The sequence below is a fragment of the Ammodytes marinus genome, assembly GCF_949987685.1.
Source record: "Ammodytes marinus genome assembly, chromosome: 8".
NCBI classification, from domain to species: Eukaryota; Metazoa; Chordata; class Actinopteri; order Uranoscopiformes; family Ammodytidae; genus Ammodytes; species Ammodytes marinus.
In genome coordinates this window covers 19,327,914-19,349,147 of record NC_137212.1, presented here as the reverse complement: position 1 = coordinate 19,349,147, position 21,234 = coordinate 19,327,914, and the positions used below count along the sequence as shown (strand labels likewise).

The following is a 21,234-nucleotide window of genomic DNA, read 5'->3' as shown; positions in this document are numbered from 1 at the left end:
AAGTTCCTCGTAGCACCTTTTTGAAGCATAATTTTTCATATAAATGAATGTCGTTTACATTCAAGCCATTGCCAAATGAGTTGACACAAAGTTGACGAAGGATTTAAAAAAAATCACTCTTCACTCACTTATTTTTTATGCCATTTCCATCACCCTGGGTGGCTTTATTGATCGGACTCATAAGCAAGTGACTGGTAATGTGTGTCACCAATATGCATTGTTTACATAAATCACATAACATCCCATTTGCACATAAATTTGCTAGACGGAAGGAAGAATTATTGATGGCAAGAGCGGACCATTGAGTCAGGGAGGGTCACAGTCCCATGAGTTTATGTCCTTCCATAAATAATAAATGGGGTTTGGCTTTGCAAGCTGAGAGACCCCCGCATGAGCACATGTTGGGGGACATACAGTGCACCAAGGGCCACAGGGAGGTATAATTCATAAAGCGGGGGCTGTTAGTGTCATCAGGTCTGCAGTGCTGTCCTGGCTATGTAGTGAGCATGATGTTTAGAGGAAAACCTACACACGGCGACGAAAAACAAAGGCAAACAGATGTTGAGAGAGCAACTGGAGCAGAAGGTTATTCTGAGGAGGGGATGGTCTTCACATTAATTCAGCGCACATATGCTGAGTAGGTTAAGGGGGTATTTCAGGCTTTTCAGCACTGCAGTTAAATCCATGACTCTGCTGCGTATGGAAAACGCTACAAGTGCGAAAAAGCCCTGAAGTGGATTGAAGTAATAGTCTTAGCTCAAGTCGATAGTTCCCCCTCTCTGCCCCCACTTTGGTCTTCCCCTCCATTTCCCAGGGTCTTTGTGGGAACATCCGCACTCTAATTAACATTGCAGATTGCTGTGCATCGATAGGTAACCTGTTAAAGAATCAACATGGGATTAGGTTGTCATTTAGGAAAGGCGAACGTGCATCATTAACAGGAATTTGAGAAGTGAGCCCGGCTACAGTCATTTTCTTTGTCAGAGAGAGAGAGGTAGGAAGAGAGCACTTTCCTTTTGTTTGAAGGTATGTGCACGTGTCTGTGTTTATGTGTGTGACCATATGGCTGCCTTTGAAGCTGTCAGTTGGCCAGCTGACCACTGTTTTTCTCTTGTGCTTGCATAAAGGAACAAATGCTCCCAGCCAACCAACCAAACAGCACCCTCTTCACTCTCTGTTCTTTCTTCCAACTGCCAAAAAAGTCCCACACCATCCGAAGACAGGACAATTTCTGTCTGGAATTGCATGTTGACTGAATGTAGCAACAAACATACAATATTTTTTCTTTTTTAAAGGGGTTTACAGAGGGAACTATAGTTTAGATATAATTGATGTGGTCGTGTGATGTGGCACAGTAAAAGTACAAATTAGTCTCTGGATGAAGGCTCCAAAACTGTTGTGTCTGTAACCAAACATATATTTAACGTGCCATTCGGTCAGGATGTGATTGCTTGTTAAAGGTGCTGCTGGCTGCTTGATGAGCTATTGTCTGTGCAACACTCCTTCTTTTTAACCAATCATACGTGTGTTACAGACTGAATCCTTCTAATTATCGGAATACATTTTTGTCTGAGGCAATTTTAATTCAAGTGTTTCGAGTGTGGGGTGTGCAGCTTTTACAAAATGCTGATATGAAAACTTGCTGAAACTCATTATAGCCTCATTATGGAACTAGTGCCTGCAAGGTATAACTTTTAAAAAATTGGATTTGTATTTATTATTAAAGTCAAAAATACTCTTTTCCTCCAAGGGGGGGACAAAGTAATGGTCTGCAACAAAAGCCAATTTGTCTTTTGTGTGTGTGTGTGTGTGTGTGTGTGTGTGTGTGTGTGTGTGTGTGTGTGTGTGTGTGTGTGTGTGTGTGTGTGTGTGTGTGTGTGTGTGTGTGTGTGTGTGTGTGTGTGTGTGTGTGTGTGTGTGTGTGTGTGTGTGTGTGTGTGTGTGTGTGTGTGTGTGTGTGTGTGTGGGCTTTGTCCTTCTAGGTGGTGCCGTCTGCTCCGTTGGCTGGTGAAACGGATTATTCTGACCCATTCGACGTTCGCTTGGACCACAGGCCGGAACCAGATCTGGGACCGGTTCCTTGTGAGAACAATGGCTACATGGAACCGTATGAGGCCCAGAGAGTCATAACAGGTCCGTGGATAATATACTTTATATTGTCCATCAGTCAGTATCCAGGGAGACACATTGTTTTTATTACGGCATGGTGCTTCAGTTTAATTCACTTTCTGTTTCCAGCTTCCTTTTTTTTAAATACATTTTTATTGGGCGGTTATCTCCATGTATAGGTCGGTGGTTCGATCCCCCGTCTCCCTGCCACATGTTGAAGTGTCCCTGGGCAAGACACTGAACCCTTAATTGCTTCCGATAGTTAGCTTGCACCCTGCGTGTTAGCTGATGTTATCTGTGTATGTGATTGGGTGAATGTGTACAAAACAATGTAAAGCACCTTGGGTCTATGAAAAAACAGGGAAAAGTGCTATATAACTGGAGTCCATTTATGTTGTAAATGAGGGAGAAAAAAAATTGCTATTATATGGGAGCAAGTGGAACATCCTACAGTGTCAACCTCTTATCTGACATAAAAGTCATATCAAGTCCGATATTATATTGCATTTCAGATGCACACAATCATGAATACAATATATTTTATTCAGTTCAGCGTGAAGTAATATCATTCATTGAACATTAATCTGCCAACAACTTATTAACAATTCAGAATAACACATTTAGATTTCATCGAGATCTACCATTCGACTCTCAGCCTCACGCAATGTCCATTCTCAGAGATGTCTATATTACATCCACTGCCCAGTCTCGGACCACCCATTCTCCTGCCTTGTGATTTTTCTCCCACATCATCTAGCTCACATCTATCGTTTTCCATTTGTCTCTCCTCCTGTTACATCTCTGTCTGCCCCTTTTCCGCTGCACTCTCACTGCACTGTCCCAGTCATTTAGTGTAAAAGCCTCTCTCTCTCTCTCCCCCTCCTCCTCCTCCTCCTCCTCCTCTACCTCCATTTCTCTATCTCTCTTCATCTCGAGGGGCTCTTGTCCGGCCCTGAGGGGGAGTCTGGCTGTCTCTGTAATCTGTCCTTTCCTCTCTCTCTGTTGTCATTCACGTTTGCTGCCTGTTTGGTTGGTCAAATGATGTCCGTGATATTGGGCTTGAAGTGAATGGAGTGTTGTCCCCTTCCCTATGCTCAACTGAAAAAACCTTAAAAAAGGAACATGGGTTTTCCACGCTGTAGCTGTATAAAGCTGATTCCTCTTGCGGGTGATGGTGGAAGAGCATTTGTCAAAAGCATTGAATTTTGAATGGGACCTTTCACTCCAGGGCTGTCTCTCTCTGTGCCTGTCTTCTAGTCTGTTGATGCTCGTTCGAAAAAAAACCCACACACCCACACCCACACCCACAGTCGAGCGGCAACATGACTTCGAAATAGTAATTATCTCTCGCAAAACAACTAGCCCCGATAAGACACCTGTGTGCTTTTTTAAGTCTGTACTTTGAGAGTAAAAAAAAAACCCATCAACAGTGCTTCTAGTTTTTGTTATTTACACCCCAACGCTCCCATCGTCATTCCCCCTCAATCTTCAATCTCTTGTCACCTCTCTGTCAAATTGCTATGCATGTTTTCCTTTTCCTTTTGAATTTCTAATTTTTTTTTCTTCCGTGCTTGCTTTTTACCTCGCCGCTCTCATCATCTCCATCTCTCCAGGCTGCGGCTGACACATGGGGGTTTACCAACACAGGTAGAGCAACATTCAAGCCCCGCTGTGCTTCTGTCTCAATGACTTAACATCAGACTATGACAGACAGCCTGCTGCCACCACCACTCTCTCAAACTCCCTTCGCCTTGTCCTTCTCTCCCATCACCCCTTCCTTTTCCTCTTCCTTTCCCCTCTCCTTGCTTCTCTCTCTCTCTCCATTATTCCCCTCCACCCTCCTCTTCTTCTTCTTCCTAACCTCAGGGCTATACCCTAGGGCCTCCACTTGGTCGCCATGGTGACTAAAAGGGCCACCCAATAGCAGTGTCTGTCTTGTCGTGTGAAGGTTAAAGTTTTTTCTCTTGCCTTTCACCAGCAAACCCTTTCCATGTTGTAGTCCTGTTCCCTTCTCACGTGAGTGCGCCTCCCTTTTGTAGAGCTGCTGGCTGTATGCATAAAAGATGCCTACTCCTTTATTTTAACCCCCCCCCCCCCACACACACACACACACACATGCATTTTCTCCTCTTTTGTACCTTATTTTCTTTTTCTTTTAAAGGGTACATTTTTGAGGTCACTATTACCCAAGTGCCATTGCTGATTGCTGCAGCAAATGAAGCTTGAGTGGCTCCTATTGATGCATTGAGAAATCAGATTTCCTCCTCTTTCGGGGCGTCAATAATCTCAAAGCCTTTTATCTCATGGCCATATTTGCCGCCACATAACCACTGCAGGTGCTGGGAATCATTTTCTTGGCCGGAGCCCACTGAGAAAGTGATGGAAATGTATGGATGCTGTTGTGAGCCGGGCTAGATTGCTGCTGGGAGTCTGGGCGGACAAGAGAGAGAGGTGGGGTGGGGGGGGGGGGGTTGTCTACTCTACAGTGTTGCTACTCAGCATCTAGCCAGAGGCCTCGTTAAGCCCCCCGCTATATGAGATTCTGAGCCCACGGCAAGCTGTGCAAACATAATTTGTCTCTCTCCTCTAATTCTAGTCATGTCAGATTTCTCAACAGGCTTTTTGATTTACTTAGCAGTGCAGAATAATATTAGGGTTGTGTTTCGGGGGAAAACCCCCATCGCCACTGGCAAATATTATCAATGTTGCCTGTTTTTTCTTGCAGAGCGGTTCAGGAAAGTAAAATAAAATAATGTGTTGTGGGTTGTGTGTATAGAAAGGATTTATTTTTATTTTTTTGCATATGCATCAACAGAGCTGCAGCGGGGGCCAGGAGGAGGGGGGCGATCGCGAGGCGGGGTGCAGCTCTATGACACCCCTTATGAGGACGAGCGAGGCCAGCGCCTGGGCCTGGTGTATGGAGAACATCAGGACGAGGGCAAAGAGAGCAGCAGGCTACCGCAAGACGACGAGAGGCCCGCCGACGAGTATGACCAACCCTGGGAATGGAAGAAGGACAACATCTCCAAAGCTTTCGCAGGTAACTGGAAAGAAAATTCTAACAGTCAGGTCAACAAAAGAGGATAGTTTGACAAAGCCTGCATCTACAAATCATGAAGGCTTTACAAATGTTTCATTAATAAACTCAGCCTGAGTGAAACCATTGAAATCCTCATGTACACATTTGGATGAATACTCTCATTTGGATTTTCTCAGATCTTTGCTCAAACAGCTGAAAAAAATCATGGCAGCCGCTCTGGAAAGTTTTCAAAATTGTCCAGAAATCCAATTTAAACTTCTTCTTTTTTTTTTACCCGAGGCTACGGAATAATTTTATATTTAAAATGGCTACTTTACATATATGTCCACAAGTTATAAGAGGCAGTGAGCCACCTCATTTTCTCAATCGTTGTTGGTTCTTCCTGCTTCCAGCTGCCAGCCTCATTTAATATTCATTTCCCCCAGAATATTATAATATTTTAGCATTTTCAGTGAGGGGCTAGCCAGTGTGCAGGAAAGGCTTTTACTGAACATCTCACTTAAAGCCCCCATTTTGTCAATCATCCATTGTATTGAAGTGTCTTTGAGCGAAACAACAGATCTTTACCGCCTACTGTATTAGACAAAAGCTTCTGGGGCTTCAGGGTGTCAAGCATCAACAATAAAGTATCCCACTAAATGTGCTCTTTTTTTTCAAAAGGGAATCATTGAATAGAATTAGTGAAAAAGGCAAGGCTCAAAAAGTGCTGTTTTAAATGTCAAACCCCTCACGAGAGCACACGGAGAGTTATGCTGCTGATAGTACTCAGTAAAATACTCCTCTAACTGTCCTGACCTTTAGTGTTGTGTCTGCCCCCCCCCCCTCACTCCCCATCTCCAAAGCCTTTTTTTGCAAGATATGTAGAGCGCAGTGACCTTCACTGACTCAACTCAAATGACACATACTGTTTATCTTTCTGTCTCTTTTACAACATTTAAACACCTCCCTGCTCTCACAGATATGACAGACCATAGTTAGAACAACCTTTGAGATGATCAATATAATTGATGGAGACGGTCTGTGTGTGCATATGAGAGAGGATATAGTAGACGATGTTAAGAGAAGGTTTGCAGAGGAACACGCGAGAAGCAAGTTTAGCTTTCTTTCATAATCATCTCATTATCTGCATTATATTCAAAAATGAATTGGGTAATGACTACCCTTTTCCAAGTTGCTCTGCATGGCACATCCCATCCAATTATCTTCTATCTGTTGAATATAATTGAAGGGAGAGGGGTAAAGAGAAACAACCAGGCCGACAGGTCATTCAGGAGTGGATCAGTTTAAGGCATGCCGGGCCAAGACGGCTTAATTGAGCTGCATCTCCGAGTCACCAAGGTCAAGGTGATGGGATAATAAATCAACCTTGCTTTGTATGCACTCCCCTTCATTCCAGCTCTCCTCCCCTTCTCTCCTTCCCACCCTCTGCCCCCCCCCCCGCCCCTCAGTTAATTACATGCCTACATGTGCGTGACTGATCCAGTGCTAATAAAAAGAGTCATGGTCAGCAGCACACCATTGTCTACTACACACACACACACACACATACACACACACACACACACACATATCCATTCACACCATGTTCATACTCAAATCAAATTAACTAGAGGAGCAGGAAACAGACACCGTAACTTATTTGAGAGTGGAGATGATTTCAAAGGGAGGTGCACGACAGTTAATTCAAAAGCCAATATCACCTCTCACCTACTTAGCACTCATTCTTGCTTTCATCCATCGTTTTCTTCCTCTCCGGCTTTCCCCTCTTTGTGCCACAAACAGCACACACACTCCTGCAGAGTGGCTCTTACAGCACCATAGGAGAAAGCAGTGGAGGAAAACACTTGTACAGGCTGGCAGACTTGTGTGACTCCTTGGTTGTTGTTTTTTTCCATTTGAAGTCAGCACTCTTCGGCTTGCGTGCTGTCTGTTTGAGCAGACCAAGGCACTGAAGTGTAAAAACACAAACAGTATTTTCCATTCTCACGTTTAATCCATATTCCCAGACCCACTCAGCGTTGCTTTAGGCATGGGCCGGCATGTGAGGCATGAGAAAGAGACAAGGATGGAGCACACAAACAAAGAGAAAGATGGAAAAGATGGAAAGACGGCAGAAAAAAAGGGGTGAGGTATGAGAGAGAGAGAAAGAGAAATCGACGGATAGGGAAAAATGGATGGAGGAAGCTCTGGAGAAAGCTAGCTGGAGATACATAGGAAGGGACTCTGAAGGTTATGGTATGTTGGTGGCAGCTCAATGGATGTTTGTGGAGGCCCAGTGCTTCAGAGGGGAGGGGCGTTGAGGAGAATTAATGGTCGGGGGCTGTGGCGAGGTGAGGCGAAGGGAGAGGAGGGGGAGTCAGGGCCACTGTGGCAGGGTGCAATCAGTCATCCGCTAACACCAGCACACACACACACACACACACACACACACACACACACACACACACGCACACACACGCGCGCGCACGCACACATACAGTATATATGTGTGTGTGTATATATATATATATATAATACACCAGTGCGGCAGCGGTGACAGGGCTGTCCCCACAGCCCTCCCTCCCTGCCGATGTGACACTCTCGCTCAGATAACCCGCTACAGGGGGCTAAGGGGGGCATCGCAATCTGCCATCAACCCCTCATCATCACTTTCGCACAGGCACATGCGCGCACACACACACACACACACACACACGCACACAAGTCGAGCCTCAACTAGGTTTTCCAGCTCTGATTATCAGACACGTAATTCAAGGGTGAGAAGAGGTTGTGTGAACATTGGCGCAGATAAGTGTGTGTGTGTTTGGGCGTGTGTGTGTGTGTGTGTGTGTGTGTGTGGGGGGGGGGGGGTATAGATGATTGCTGTTGCACATAGTGGGTGGATTTGCATTCATTCAGGCATTGCATTCATGCAGGTTCTTCTCAACTGCAGAATCATACTAATTATGATTTTCACAGCCTAAATGTAATCGCCTGGTGTTGCAGTCGTTGGCTATTTTGAAATAGTAAACTAAGCTTTCCTCCAAAACGTCTCATTTGTTTTCCCTTGGATACAGAGCCCAGTTCAGCCTGCCGTGTGTAAGCCTCGCAGTGCCTAAAGTGAGGGGTCAAATGTGACACGCCCCTCCCGGTCCAGTGGGATTCAATTACAAGGTTAGAAAGCTGTCACCAGTCACCACCATCCAGCTCAAATTACAGCAGTCATTAATTCCTTGAAGTCAATAGAGAGTCCAGCAGTGAAATATCGTCCCTGTAGCCATTCGGCACCATTTAGTGAACTAATGAAAGGCACAACCTCATTACATCTCAGTTTTCCACACCCAGTTGACAGATGGACGGGTGTTTCTGTTTTTTTTTTATATTTTTAAGTTTGATAGTCCAGGCTTGGAGTCATTAAATGCAGATGAAAGTCATATAAAGGTGGTGAAGTGGGAACATGATAAGAGCTCAATATCTGGATGGGGAAGGTGATGGAATAACATTTCTAACCCTAGCAATTACTATTACGGTGCCATTGAGCAAAGCACTTATCCTCCACTTGTTCCAGTACAGCTGCTCATTAGGCCACTGCAGGAAACAAGGATCGTACAGGGAGACTCCAGAATGTGTGCATCCTAAACGCACAAGGTTAACAGAATTTTTTCCATTAAATTATTTTTTTAGCACAAAAATAAATTAAAGGAGGCGTCGTTGTGATCCTATATTTTATTTTCCTTTTCGGTTGCAATGTACTATATATACAATCAAATTGCTTTATTCGATACTGAAGATGGCTGTAACTGAAAGCATAAATTTGATTCCTATGCATAACAGAAAAATATTCATGTTTTCTTGGTACTGTTCACAGCTTGTTTTGGCCATGCTAACCGTGCTAAGCATCAGCAGCTTAGAATTGTCATTGTGTGTTGAAAGCATGCTGATGTAGGCATTTAGTTTAATGCACCCACCCATCGTTCCTTAGTAGCCTCACAGAGCCTGAGCTCTTTTTAATCAATTAGCAATCAGCAACACAAGTCATAGACTAGAGCATTTGATTGCACTGTTAGCTCTGTTAATGCATAGAGAGGCAAAAGTTAAGTTAAGCAAAGCTTGCAAAGACATCTTGACAGATGGCCGGAGTGTGTATGTTTTGCGTATGGTTGTCTAGATAGGCCTACATGTGCTCAGACAGGTCAGGACAAGGTTTCCTGTGCTATGTTGCATGTGTGTATGTCCCCGGAGGAGACCGAATATGTGGGCTATTGGTCTTGCATGCAGACAAACGTCACATTTTTGGCGTGACACTGCTGCTCTCTGCTGCTCTAAGCAGACCCTGGAGGCATCTTACCAGCCTCTTCATGAATTTACTAGCACAGTGGAAGGACTCTTGTCGCTCTCCCTCTCTTCTTTACCCTTGCCCCCTTTATCTCTTTATCACATTTCCTTTTCTTGCCCTCTTTCCTTTTCCCATCCCATTACTCGCTGTTTTATTTTTCCTTCACTGTGAACCTTTTACAAACATTAATGAAAAGGTATGTCCATAGTGATTCCATCTCGCCGACCAAGGTGAGAGACGGGGGGAAAGATATGATAGAAGTACAGTAGGGCAAGAGAGGAGAGGAGCGAGGGAATATGGAAAGAGAGAAAACGCCCCGATTAAAGAGAGATGGATGAAAGGAGTGACAAAGAAGGAGGGATGTTCAATACAGAGCAAAAGAGACGAAAACACAGGGGAATGGAAATAAAGAATGTCTGGGAAATGGATTTACAGACAATGCAGGATTCTTTTAAGATTCAAATACAAATTATGTGGATATACATATAATCAAAGGGGATCTTTGAGTGAATGCGTGTTTGATTTTTTTCTTCTTCACTGGCATAAGGTGTTAATTGTCTGTCCTTGTGGAAGCCATTTTGCCCGGCAGAAGGTCTTTGTGTTGGGGGAGAGAAGATGTGATGCCAGAGCTGTTTGAAAAACAGATGTCTTCATTAATGGACACTAATGAAGCTGCTCCATTGTCTTTTTTTGCTCCTCCTCTATACGACTTTAGACACAGAAAACAGCTGGTGTGCTAGAAAAGTCAGTTATCCGTCACTCATGACAATTTGTCCTGTGTGCAGCACAGAAAGGAAAACCCAGTCTGGTCATTCCTCCCTGCCAGATAATAACTGGTAATTGTTAGCAGGTGATTGAGGCACCAGGCACATGTGGGATTTGTGCAGACCACTAATAACTGAATTGCTCTCACCTGTTTCATCAGAAGGTTTCAAATGGGAGCCAGAACAGATGAAAATCGCACTCCTTTGTTATAACTTATATCGTGAATACAGTGTAGTCAATTTTAAATACAAATCCTCAATATAGGCTATGAGCACCGATAGGGGGGAACCTTTGTCCATAAACCATTAGTGTGTCTCATTATCTTGTATTGCAGAACAAAGCAGAACACTAACAGCCTTCAATGTATGACAGATCCACAGGTTCCCATTAGAAGTGAATGGAAGCCAGATGCTGCCTGCTAGTGAATGAGTGACATATTGTGTGTGTGTGTGTGTGTGTGTGTGTGTGTGTGTGTGTGTGTGTGTGTGTGTGTGTGTGTGTGTGTGTGTGTGTGTGTGTGTGTGTGTGTGTGTGTGTGTGTGTGTGTGTGTGTGTGTGTGTGTGTGTGTGTGTGTGTGTGTGTGTGTGTGTGTGTGCGCGCAACTGCACGTGTGTTAAGTTGGTATTCAGCCTTTTGTTATAAGAGTGAGCAGTTGAGGCATGGCTTTTGTATGTGTGTGCGTGTGTGTGTTTATGCGTGCTTTTATATGTTCAGCTTTTTGCAGTGAAAATAATATATAATATAATAAAGTTACTCCCAAATTGAAGTAGACTAGTTATGTTGGTAGAGGAGGGGCACTGTGGGTTACCCTAAAAATAGAATAACTAACATGTACATCCAGTATATGTGAAAATGAATGTCTTGACCTAGATTTCATATATGACTGATAATGGAATGGAATGATTCCTCCGCTGACATAAGGTAACAACGTGTTGCACATTTATCAGCATGTCACACCGAATCCCTGAGCTGTTTTGTGAGCATATACAGATGGAGCAGTCACCCAAGCATACACAGCCATACGTACATATGTCTTCTATCCTGTAGTTCTGTGTGTTTGAAGTCCAGACGCGATTGTCAATATCTCTGTTCTGTGTTCTACTTCTGTGCAAGTCACAACACAAGCCACAGCGAAACACAACAATCTGGTATGTTTCTGATGATGAAAATTGTTTATAGTGAAAATCTACTAGACTAGATTTAATGGTATCGTGATATGTGAGAAGCAATAAGGTTCCGGTTTAGGATTTTAGGACTCAATCATCTACCGGTTTTCATTCGGCTGATCTAATCGGAGAGGGATTTAGTGCTTAGATACATGATGAAGGAAGTTAACCACCTGCTATAACAAGAAAGATAGCAATACCCTTGGTCCAAAAGACCACTGTTTAGTTGAGTGATCTGCCTTTTTTTCCTCAATTAAGTCAAATCGGATCTGATTGAGATCAAGATAAATAAAATGGATGAAACAACCACTAACATGTGTATTCATAAATGTCCACTTCCAAACAAAAAGTCCTCTCGGCAGATTTTTTTTAACCTTTTTTATTAAAAATAAAATTTTCAGATTCAAGAATGCTGGACAAAATGACTTGTTAAGTGGGACAACCGTCAACAAGTCACTGAAAGGTGATTCCTGATGGAATTTTCCCATCCATCCATGTCCATGTACAAGCCACAAACTTGAGCTTATCTCTTGCTCAGATGCCCAAGCACATTCTGATCTGTAATACATTGCCTTGGGTGTCTCAATTCTCTCTCTCCTTTCTTGTTACCCCTCACTTGCTTTTGTGTGTGTCTCATTTACACCCCCTCTCCCTTTTCCATGCATCTCTCAGTTTGGCTCGAGAATTAGAGGTGTGAAATGCAATGTGGCAGTGAGCGGAAAGGCAACGGAGTGTGTCACTGGTGGTGTTTTGGGAAGTCAGGTGTGTGTTTGTGTGTGTGTGTGTGTGTGTGTGTGTGTGTGTGTGTGTGTGTGTGTGTGTGTGTGTGTGTGTGTGTGTGTGTGTGTGTGTGTGTGTTTGTGTGTGCCCCCATGTGTGGACCTGGGTGTTTGCGTGCATGTCTCCCTTAGAGGGGTGCCAGGCCGAGCTCTCTAATCCTGGCTTCAGCAGAGGTGCGGTCCGCTCCAGATGGGGCCATTGTACTGCGCCATGCATCAATAATTCATGGAGTGCCACAGAAAAGTGGCGGAGTGTGTCTACCTCCTCAATAATTAACCAGGGAGGGAGAGAGAGGCATGTGTGTATAGCCCGGGTCTCTCACCAAATCGCCCATTCAACTGGCCTTTGATGTCCCGGGGCCTGGGGGGTCTTTGGATTTGTCAGCTCATTAAGACGTCAACCCCTCTTTTCCTTTTATTTGTTTTGTAATCCGTTTTCGCTGTGACCAGGAGCTGAATGTTCGGTGTGGCAAAATCGCATAATGTATCTGAGTATGTGTGTGTGAGTGCGTGTAAGCCTGCAGTAATGACTGTTACAGTAGATTGTGACCTGCCATGGTAGGTAATGAGCTATTTTCAGTTCTGTCTCATGGTGCACCTTCTGCCGCTTTCATACTGTAGGTGAATGGGGGATTAACCGGCCCCCACACTTCTAAGTCACACTGCACTGTGGTTTGCAGCGCACAAGAAGTAACTTTTTTTTTTATTATTATTGTGCCTCCTGCTGCTATACAATTTCAGAAAGTGGATTCATTCAGTTGACTATATAAATAATGCATCCTCTGACTTTCTCCTGTCCTCTTTCGTTTCATTTTCTTCGCTTCCTCTCCAGTCTTACGGTTACCTCAAATACTGTAAACACACGCTAACGCTATGTTGTTTTCCACAAAGCTTATACTACTGCTCTTTCATGACAGGACGTATAGCTAACTACATTTCACCAAACCCACGTCCCTGTCATCTGCAAACATGAACCGCCTCACCCACTCACTTTCAACGGGACCCGTCTTTCTTCCACCCCCTCCACATCTCACTTCTGACGTACTCTCACCTCCACACACATAAAAAAAAAATCTTGCACCTGATTTCAACTTCACTTTCTAATCATTACCGCTTCTCTCTCTCTCTCTCTCACATCTTCCTTTCGTTTACTTTCTTCAACACCCATCTGCTGTTTTCTCACTCTGTCGCTCCCATTTTTATCCCCCCCCCCTCTCCACTCTCCCTGCCCCTCTATTAGAAATGAGGGAGTTGTCGGAGTTGCCCTGGCCTGCCCCAGTAGGTCAGCTGGAGGAGGAGCCCCTCGTCAGAGAGCAAGGTGACCTCTCACCCTGAAAACAACCCCCCACTCCCCTCTACCTTGCCTTCCATTATCACCCCAAACGTAACACATGCAGTCACTGTGACCCCTCGTAAACAAAGCTCTTGTCCTACATCTGCTCCACCTCAAACCTAACCCCCCTAGCGTTTTGCATTTGCACCACCTGCATCTGTCCCCTCCTGTTAGGGTTGTTGGGTTGTCAGGCTTTTTTTTAGGTTAACTATATTCCCCTCTTGCATCAACCATGCATGAGAAGCTCCCTGTAAATTAGGATGTCTGCCTTGGTCGTGTCAGGGTAGCTAGTAGGGCTATGGTAGACTTAAAGGTGGCGGGGCAGAAAGAGACTTAGGAACTTGGCATCTTCCTTGTCTTTCAGTAGACTACACTGGAAGACAGTTTACTTTACGCCTACTTTTTGGTGAAATTCAAACTACAGAACTGCTGGGGTATAATATCTAGTGTTAATACACAGACAATGCTCTCTAAACAGGCATTTTGCTACGGTGGGCCCCTTTGTTTATGTACCAGTTTGTAATGTTTCAACACCAGATTTTCATTCAGTGCGCACATATTATGGATTGGAAGCAGATATTCACTGATTTTGACAAAATGTGGTTTCGACTCCAAATTAGTTTGGCTCTATTTCACATAAGGTTTAATTACAAGTTCTGTAGTTTGAATTTCACCAAAACTTAGCCAAAGAAATTGTAAAAAACACTTTAGTCTGTATAAAATAAGTTGTTCCAGGATAGAATCAGTATTGTATATATCAAGTAAACTATAGTCTAGTCTTGAGCCAGACAGTGAAGATGGCAACTCCCCGTCTCTATCTTTACCCTGGGGTCTCATAAGAATGTTAAAGATGGTAATCGTGACGATGCTGATAGTTTTGTAGTCTCTCATAGAGGGACCTGCTGTCCTCTAGTTTCGACCCTTCCATGACAGGTCTCTCCGCTGTATGTGTGGTTTTGCAATAGCCGGATGTCTGATGTTTACCCAAGTTCTGGCTGTGAGGTTTAATCCCTTTTTTGATCACGGCGCAGTGTAAACACCGGTGACTCACTCTTTCTGTCTCCGTCTTCCCACAGTGCAGTTCGATGGAGCAGAGTGGGACCGCTCCTCGTCACCCACGGAGCGCTTGCGTCCCCCGGGGCCCAGAGGCAGCCCGCTGGCAGGAGGGGGGATGAAGTTCAGAATGCCCCAGGAAGGCCTCACCATGGTGGGGGAGAGAGTGGACCCTACTCTGCCTCTGGAGAAGCAGGTGTATGTATGCAGTCTCTTCTTTGTATGCCATATGGAGCTATATTAACACATATCACTTAGTGGGAGTATAGGCCACACTCTGGTTAAGGTTTAATCAGATTAAGAGGTTTACTTGCTTTGGGATTCCATGACTATTGATGTAGTTAATGATTGAGGGCCTCTGTAGCCATTAATTTAATCACTTAAAATATAATACAGGATTAAGAAATTGCCCTGTCAGAGAAGAAAAATAGCAGTAATTGTACTGGTAATTCTCTTGACAGCGGCTGACATTAAAATCTTCCCAAGCAATATTGTGTATGATTGAGTATTAGCATCGGGGCTTTTCAAGCAGTTAGGAGTAAGATTAAGTTTTATTCTGAGTCATGATGTTTAAAAATTGGATCATGCAATTATTTGTGTGTGTAAATACAATTACCCGATGTAATATGAATCTCTGTAGGCTGGAAATGTCTCTGGAAAAGGCTATACATCCCATATACTATTAAGCCAAAAATTTATTTATTTCCACCACTCCACCATTTATTTTATTTGATCTATTTAGGCCATAGACACATTAAAACAAAGCGGTTACAGTATGTGTTTCTGCTTAGCAGCGTTCATCAGAATTTACAGAACTGCCAATGGTTAGAATATAAACTAATTAAGTCAGAAAATTAAAAACACACATTTACTTTGGTCCTGCAATTTCAGAAATCCTTGGTGTGATTTATGTGCTGTTTCTGTGCACATAAAGGGCTGTTTTACTAATGAAACCCAAGCACATGACAACCCTCGATCACACATGATGCACACACACAAAACACACACTGTATGGTGCTCACAAACGCATACGTGTGCACATATTCAGTTGAGGGTATTTGATTATTATGCTCCATTACCCCCTAATGATATCCTTTGGGCTGCTACGAGCTGAGTTTTTATTTTTTATTTTTTTACCTTTCTGCTCTGTTCACATTACCTCACAACATTATTATAGCAGAACATTTTTTTATTGTGTTATTGACTGGATTTGTCTTGTCTTTTTAACATATTTTATTCGTCATGCTATGGTTTAAACACAGCTTGTAGCCCTGCTGGAGGCATGGGTCTATAGAGGGCAATGTCGAACAGTCAGTTGGTTGGTCCACCACTTTGTTCCAGACTAAAATATCAAATAAACAGTTACTGGATGGATTGTCATAAAGTTTTATACGGACACTCTTGGTCCCCAGAGTATAGACACGAATGACTTTGGTGCCGGTACAACCAACTCCACCGTTGTGTTACTTCTGAAACATTTGTAGTAGTTGTTATGAACCATTGTATAATCATTGTGCTGTGATAAATTCTACACTGTGGAGGACTAATGTAAGCTATAATTATGAACTTGTGAAATCAAATTGATAACGCAAAACTACTGCATGTAAAAAATATGTGTTCGGATCAACCTTAACATTACCACTTTTAGCATATCTTATTCTGTGTGTGTTTGTGTTTTTAATCAGATGGTACCACGGCTCACTGTCGCGTTCGGAGGCAGAGTCACTGCTGACGCTGTGTAAAGAGTGTAGCTACCTGGTGAGGACCAGTCAAACCAACCGCTTAGATTACTCACTGTCCCTACGGTAAGACACAGACATACACACAAATACACACACACACACAGGTTTGCCACTGCCAACACACAAGCACCTAATCAATAGCGTTCCACAATTAACACTGTTACATTACAAATTACAATTTAATTTCTTCTAAAACACTTCTTATAATTTTCTGCCTCGTGAACGAGAAGTGTGTGCAAAGCATGTGTGAAGCCAACCGGGGCTTCCTATTTCATATCTCAGTCTCCACACCTCTCCATCTGTGTGTCTCTCTCTCCCTCCCTCCCTCGCCCCCGCCATCACCCCCACTCAAGATCACTGTCGAACTGATTCCTCTCCCAATACTCATTTGCAGGGCACAATACTGCTTATCTGGTCAAATCTCTCCCTTGTAATTACTACCATGATCCATCGTTCCCCCTGCCTCAAACCTGCACTCCCATCATCCTCTCTGTTCTCACCCCATCCTTGGCCCCTCTGCGTGGCCTACGTCTCTTGGTCCCAGCGGGCCCTCTAAGTGGTAATCAGGCAGGTAGAGCACACTTCAGTGCGCACATCATCCTCGCCATAATCACTAATGAATATGAATTACCGTCTGTGGGCCACACAAGAAGGGAACCAGGGAGGGAAGGTGGGTGGGGGGAGGGGGGGTGCAAGAGTGTCACTGTGTTGTGCTGACATACAAACAAGCTCATGCATTACTCATTTAGATTAGACTCGGTTTGAGACACACACACACACACACACACACACACACACACACACACACACACACACACACACACACACACACACATATCACACGCAAATCTACTCATGCAACAAGGTCACTAAAACTGGCACTGATTCTCCAGCTGGTGCATGTTGGGTTTGGAAGAAGTATTATCTCTCTTATGAAACTATGAAATCTATCACCCTTCCATTATTTTGGTCGTTTAACGTCCTTCACTGAAGAAGGACCTTCAGAGTCTTAAAACAAAGAGCAGCATAGCACAATCTGAGAAGAGTTAATGCTGCTTAGATCTTGGCTTACAGGAAAAGTTCAGCTTCATTCATCCCTCTACTTTCTTTGTTTTGGTCATCATTCTCAATCAGTAGTAAAATCTTTGTACTCGCCATCCAGGAAAACAACATCACTCACACACTTAAACATCCATCACATTTGAATTCACCCTCAAACTGTTTTTGACAATGTTTTTCATTACATTCTTGTGTTATTATGACGTAGATCATTTTCTGCATGTTTTCAACAATTTTCTCACTTTTCACCGTCTCCCATACGTTATATCCCTTCTCCTCCGACCTTGTAGTCCACACATACCGATTGACTACTAAACCCTTGAGGGCAATCTAGTGAGTTTGTATCAGATTCAGGGCCCTTTACTGGAATGTATATACAATCTTTTTTTTGTTATGTATGCCTCAAGAGAAAGTAGAAAAAGATGAAGTTGTTTAGTCTTCATCAGGGCATTGTTACTGGTTGGTTGGTTTGTTGTTGAAGGATACTGACACTTACTTCCTTGTGTAAGTCTATCCTTCAGTAAGGACAGCTTGTCTACTAACAACCAATAACCACTATATCTAGTAAAATAATACAGCAAGCTTGTGATATTTTCATTGTGGTGTGGCTACGAGCGGTAGTTTGGTCTGGCTGTGCGAGACTATGGTGTTGCTTACGCTTGTAAAAAAAGTGGACAACACCTTGGTTGCACAGTAATGTGGACCATGGGAGGACTGAAGGTTGTTTAATGGAGCCAGAATGAAAAGCCTTTCTGCAGAGTGAGTCAGCACTGAAACAGCAAGACTTGGAAAAATGTAATCCAAACCATGAATATTTATGAAAGAGCCCTGGTAGCTTCCAATGTATGTACCATGAGATACCCAAAACAAACAGTGGACTGGATGAAAGCACACTGTCAAGTCTGAGCGCTGACGTGATGCAGCATCGGTGCCCTGTAGGCCATGCAGTGGCACTGTCATCAAACTGCCTGTTGTTTGGCTGCTTGTAGTCACTGTGTGTGTTTTTAGGATTTACTGCTCTTCAAAACTGACAATGATGGTGACCATTTTTTAGCCCTTGTCTTTCCCTCTGCTTCTATAATTAGACATACATCATGACTGGACGGCTGGCTCTTAAAGGGGAAGTCCTGTTGTGGCCGCATGGCTCTTAAAGGGGAAGGAGCCAGTGTGGTTCTCGCGACCTAGACACTTTTGTCACGGTTCAGCGTTCTTCTTTTTCTCACTCTCTCTGGCTTTGTCAGTCCTTCCTTCCTTCCGTGTACCATTACACCACTCAATTATCCATCATGATGTGTGCGTGCGTTTATGACATGGTGGTAATTCTCGGTTGGAATCAAGTGCAGGGGAAAAAGTAGGGAGCATAAATCCGGGGCCGTCATCCCAACTGTGTCACGCATGGAAGCCTGCATAATGTTTTATGTGCCCCACATTTCACAACCTGCCTCTTTTTTTCCCCTCTCCCTCACTTTCCTATTGGATTTTTTTTTCAAAAATGTCTCTATCCATTCTTCTTGTGCTTTTTTGTATCTTCTCCCAGGAGCTGCCAGGGTTTCATGCACATGAAGTTCGCTCGGTGTAAAGACGGCAAGTACGTGCTGGGACAGAACAGCCCTCCCTTTGAAACCATCTCAGAAGTCATCCATTTCTACACCACGCACAAACTCCCCCTCCGAGGTGCCGAGCACCTGTCCCTGCTGTTCCCTGTGCTGGTGCAGACACTCTGACTGACCCTGACGCTCTCCCTGGACCTACAGGCTTTTATATTGTGATTGGACACGTAAATACTTGAATGTTTTTGAAGGGATATACCCAACAAGTTGGACCGCGCTACTTTTGATGATCCAACTCACCAGGGGCTTATACCCTCACCCAACATTGTTCTTGTGCCAAATGTCTGCCCAACATCCGAAGGGGGTCCATTCATATGAAATGCAATAAGTGGACGTCAGGTCACCTTTGCTGCAAATTCCTCTCTCATCATCACCAAGCTGAGACTGATTTCAGGACATTTAAAAAAAATTGCCCTTTCCTTAATACATGTCCCTTTACAGCTGACGTGAAGTGAAGACGAAGGTAGCAGAGCATGTAGCTGGGAGATACATTCAGAGTGTACTGATGCCCTAGTTTACAGAAGACCCTGCCGGAGATTTGGACTTTAATAACTGCTGTTCCACACAACAACAAAAAACACCTCGTTCACAATGGTTAAAATATTGCTGCTGTTAGTTCAAAATCCTCACAAGTCATATTCTGCTGATTTTTTCATGTTTATACCAGAATCAATACATTCAATTGTACTGTAGAGGATGAGCAAACTTTTTACCTCCTCGGGCTTGGTAAACTCTTTAGTTGAATGTTGGAAAATTCCTTGTTTTCTGAAAAACAAACCAAAAAAACAATGCTATTTTCAAAGTAATATGGTTTTACCAACAGTCATATTTCAGATGCTTCTCTACACAAAGCCTCACCTGTTCATTTTTACATCCAGTCTGTTCTGTGCCATTATGCTGCTGTACGCTGAGGATTTGCTGTACACATCACTATGTTACTCGTTGATTGTTCATCGTAAGCAACAGAGAAGCCGTGTTGTAATGTTACTTGTGTTGACCTCGCTAACCTGTAGCCTATCTATTGTTGATTGCCTATGTTGCATTTGTTAAACGATGCTGGGTTTGTAGAAAGAAAAAAAACACTGCTGATTATCTTGCTAATGGCTTAAAAGAAAAGCTTGGAAGCCGAGCTGTTGACTAAATCCGAAGCAGAGATGCTAATCAGGAAACATCGAAAAACTGTCAAAATAATTCCGATTTTGTGAATGGCCACGTTCTCCCCTTTTTAAGCTGGCCAACACATTACTTGCAGCTTGGTGAGTTGTATTTCAGTGAAATTGAGCAAATGCTTGCCAACTGCAATGGATTCTGGATTCTGTTGCCCGGTTGCAACCTTGTGTGGCAAAGACTGATTTCAGACGAGAGCCAACTTCTAATGAACACATGTATGATCATCGGACATGAGGAATGGAAAAACTATTGAAATGATTCTTTCTTAATCCATCAAGTCTTTATTTGGTTGATTGTTATTATTATGGCCATTTTCTGTTTCTAGTAAAATGACAGGTGTATCATTTACCTGCTGTGTTGAAGGATCTCACGTGTTTTCAAAGTTATTCTGAAGAGCATTGATTATACAGTTAGATCTTTCAGTAGTTCTCAACCTGGGGGCTGGGACCCACACAAGGGTTTTAAAAATGAATCGTGGTAGAAATGAATGATAAAGTAAAATCTGCTTCACAAAATCATGTTTATATGACCTTTATCAGACCTTTGTTTGACTATTTTTGGTGAAATGTTTTTTGTTACATCTTCACGTACGCCTTAAGAAAATCCAATTGGAGAAGGAAAGAACAATGCTGGACTGCTCACATTTCATCACCACATGGTACAATGGAGTCATATGATGCAGTACAGGTTGGCAAACCACTAATGTGGATGAAAAATAATGTAATTGTTCTGGCGTTTGATTCAAAAAGAAATATTAACAGTATTGCTGGTTACATTTTATACAATGAACTCATTTGGAAACCCAGACAAAAAAAAAGAGAAAGAGACACAAAGGACTTGGCAAGATTGCCTGCTTCACACATTGAATCGCACACACACACACACACACACACACACACACACACACATTTGCTCTCCTTCATCCATTAACAGCAGGGTTGGGAGGGAGAGGGTGAGGACTTGGGGTGAGGTGTGGCAGAGGAGGGGGTGAGGCAGCCCCCTCATTATTTGGGCTGCGCTGCGGTGAAAAGCACTGGGATTGCTTTCATTACCGAGCCAAATGAAATAGTAGAGGGTGATTACTGGCGTGAC

General features: G+C 43.4%; 1 protein-coding gene across 1 annotated transcript in view; it reads left to right on the top strand.

The window, feature by feature from the left end:
• Positions 1–20,442, top strand: part of shdb (Src homology 2 domain containing transforming protein D, b) — a 21,934-nt gene extending 1,492 nt beyond the window's left edge. The window contains exons 3-8 of the mRNA XM_080032040.1: positions 1,983–2,133; positions 4,925–5,149; positions 13,416–13,493; positions 14,585–14,759; positions 16,247–16,366; positions 18,900–20,442. Of these exons, the coding sequence (XP_079888166.1) occupies positions 1,983–2,133; positions 4,925–5,149; positions 13,416–13,493; positions 14,585–14,759; positions 16,247–16,366; positions 18,900–19,086 (936 nt within the window). The 3' untranslated portion in view covers positions 19,087–20,442. The remainder of the gene's footprint in view (positions 1–1,982; positions 2,134–4,924; positions 5,150–13,415; positions 13,494–14,584; positions 14,760–16,246; positions 16,367–18,899) is intronic.
• The last annotated feature ends 792 nt before the right edge of the window (positions 20,443–21,234 follow it).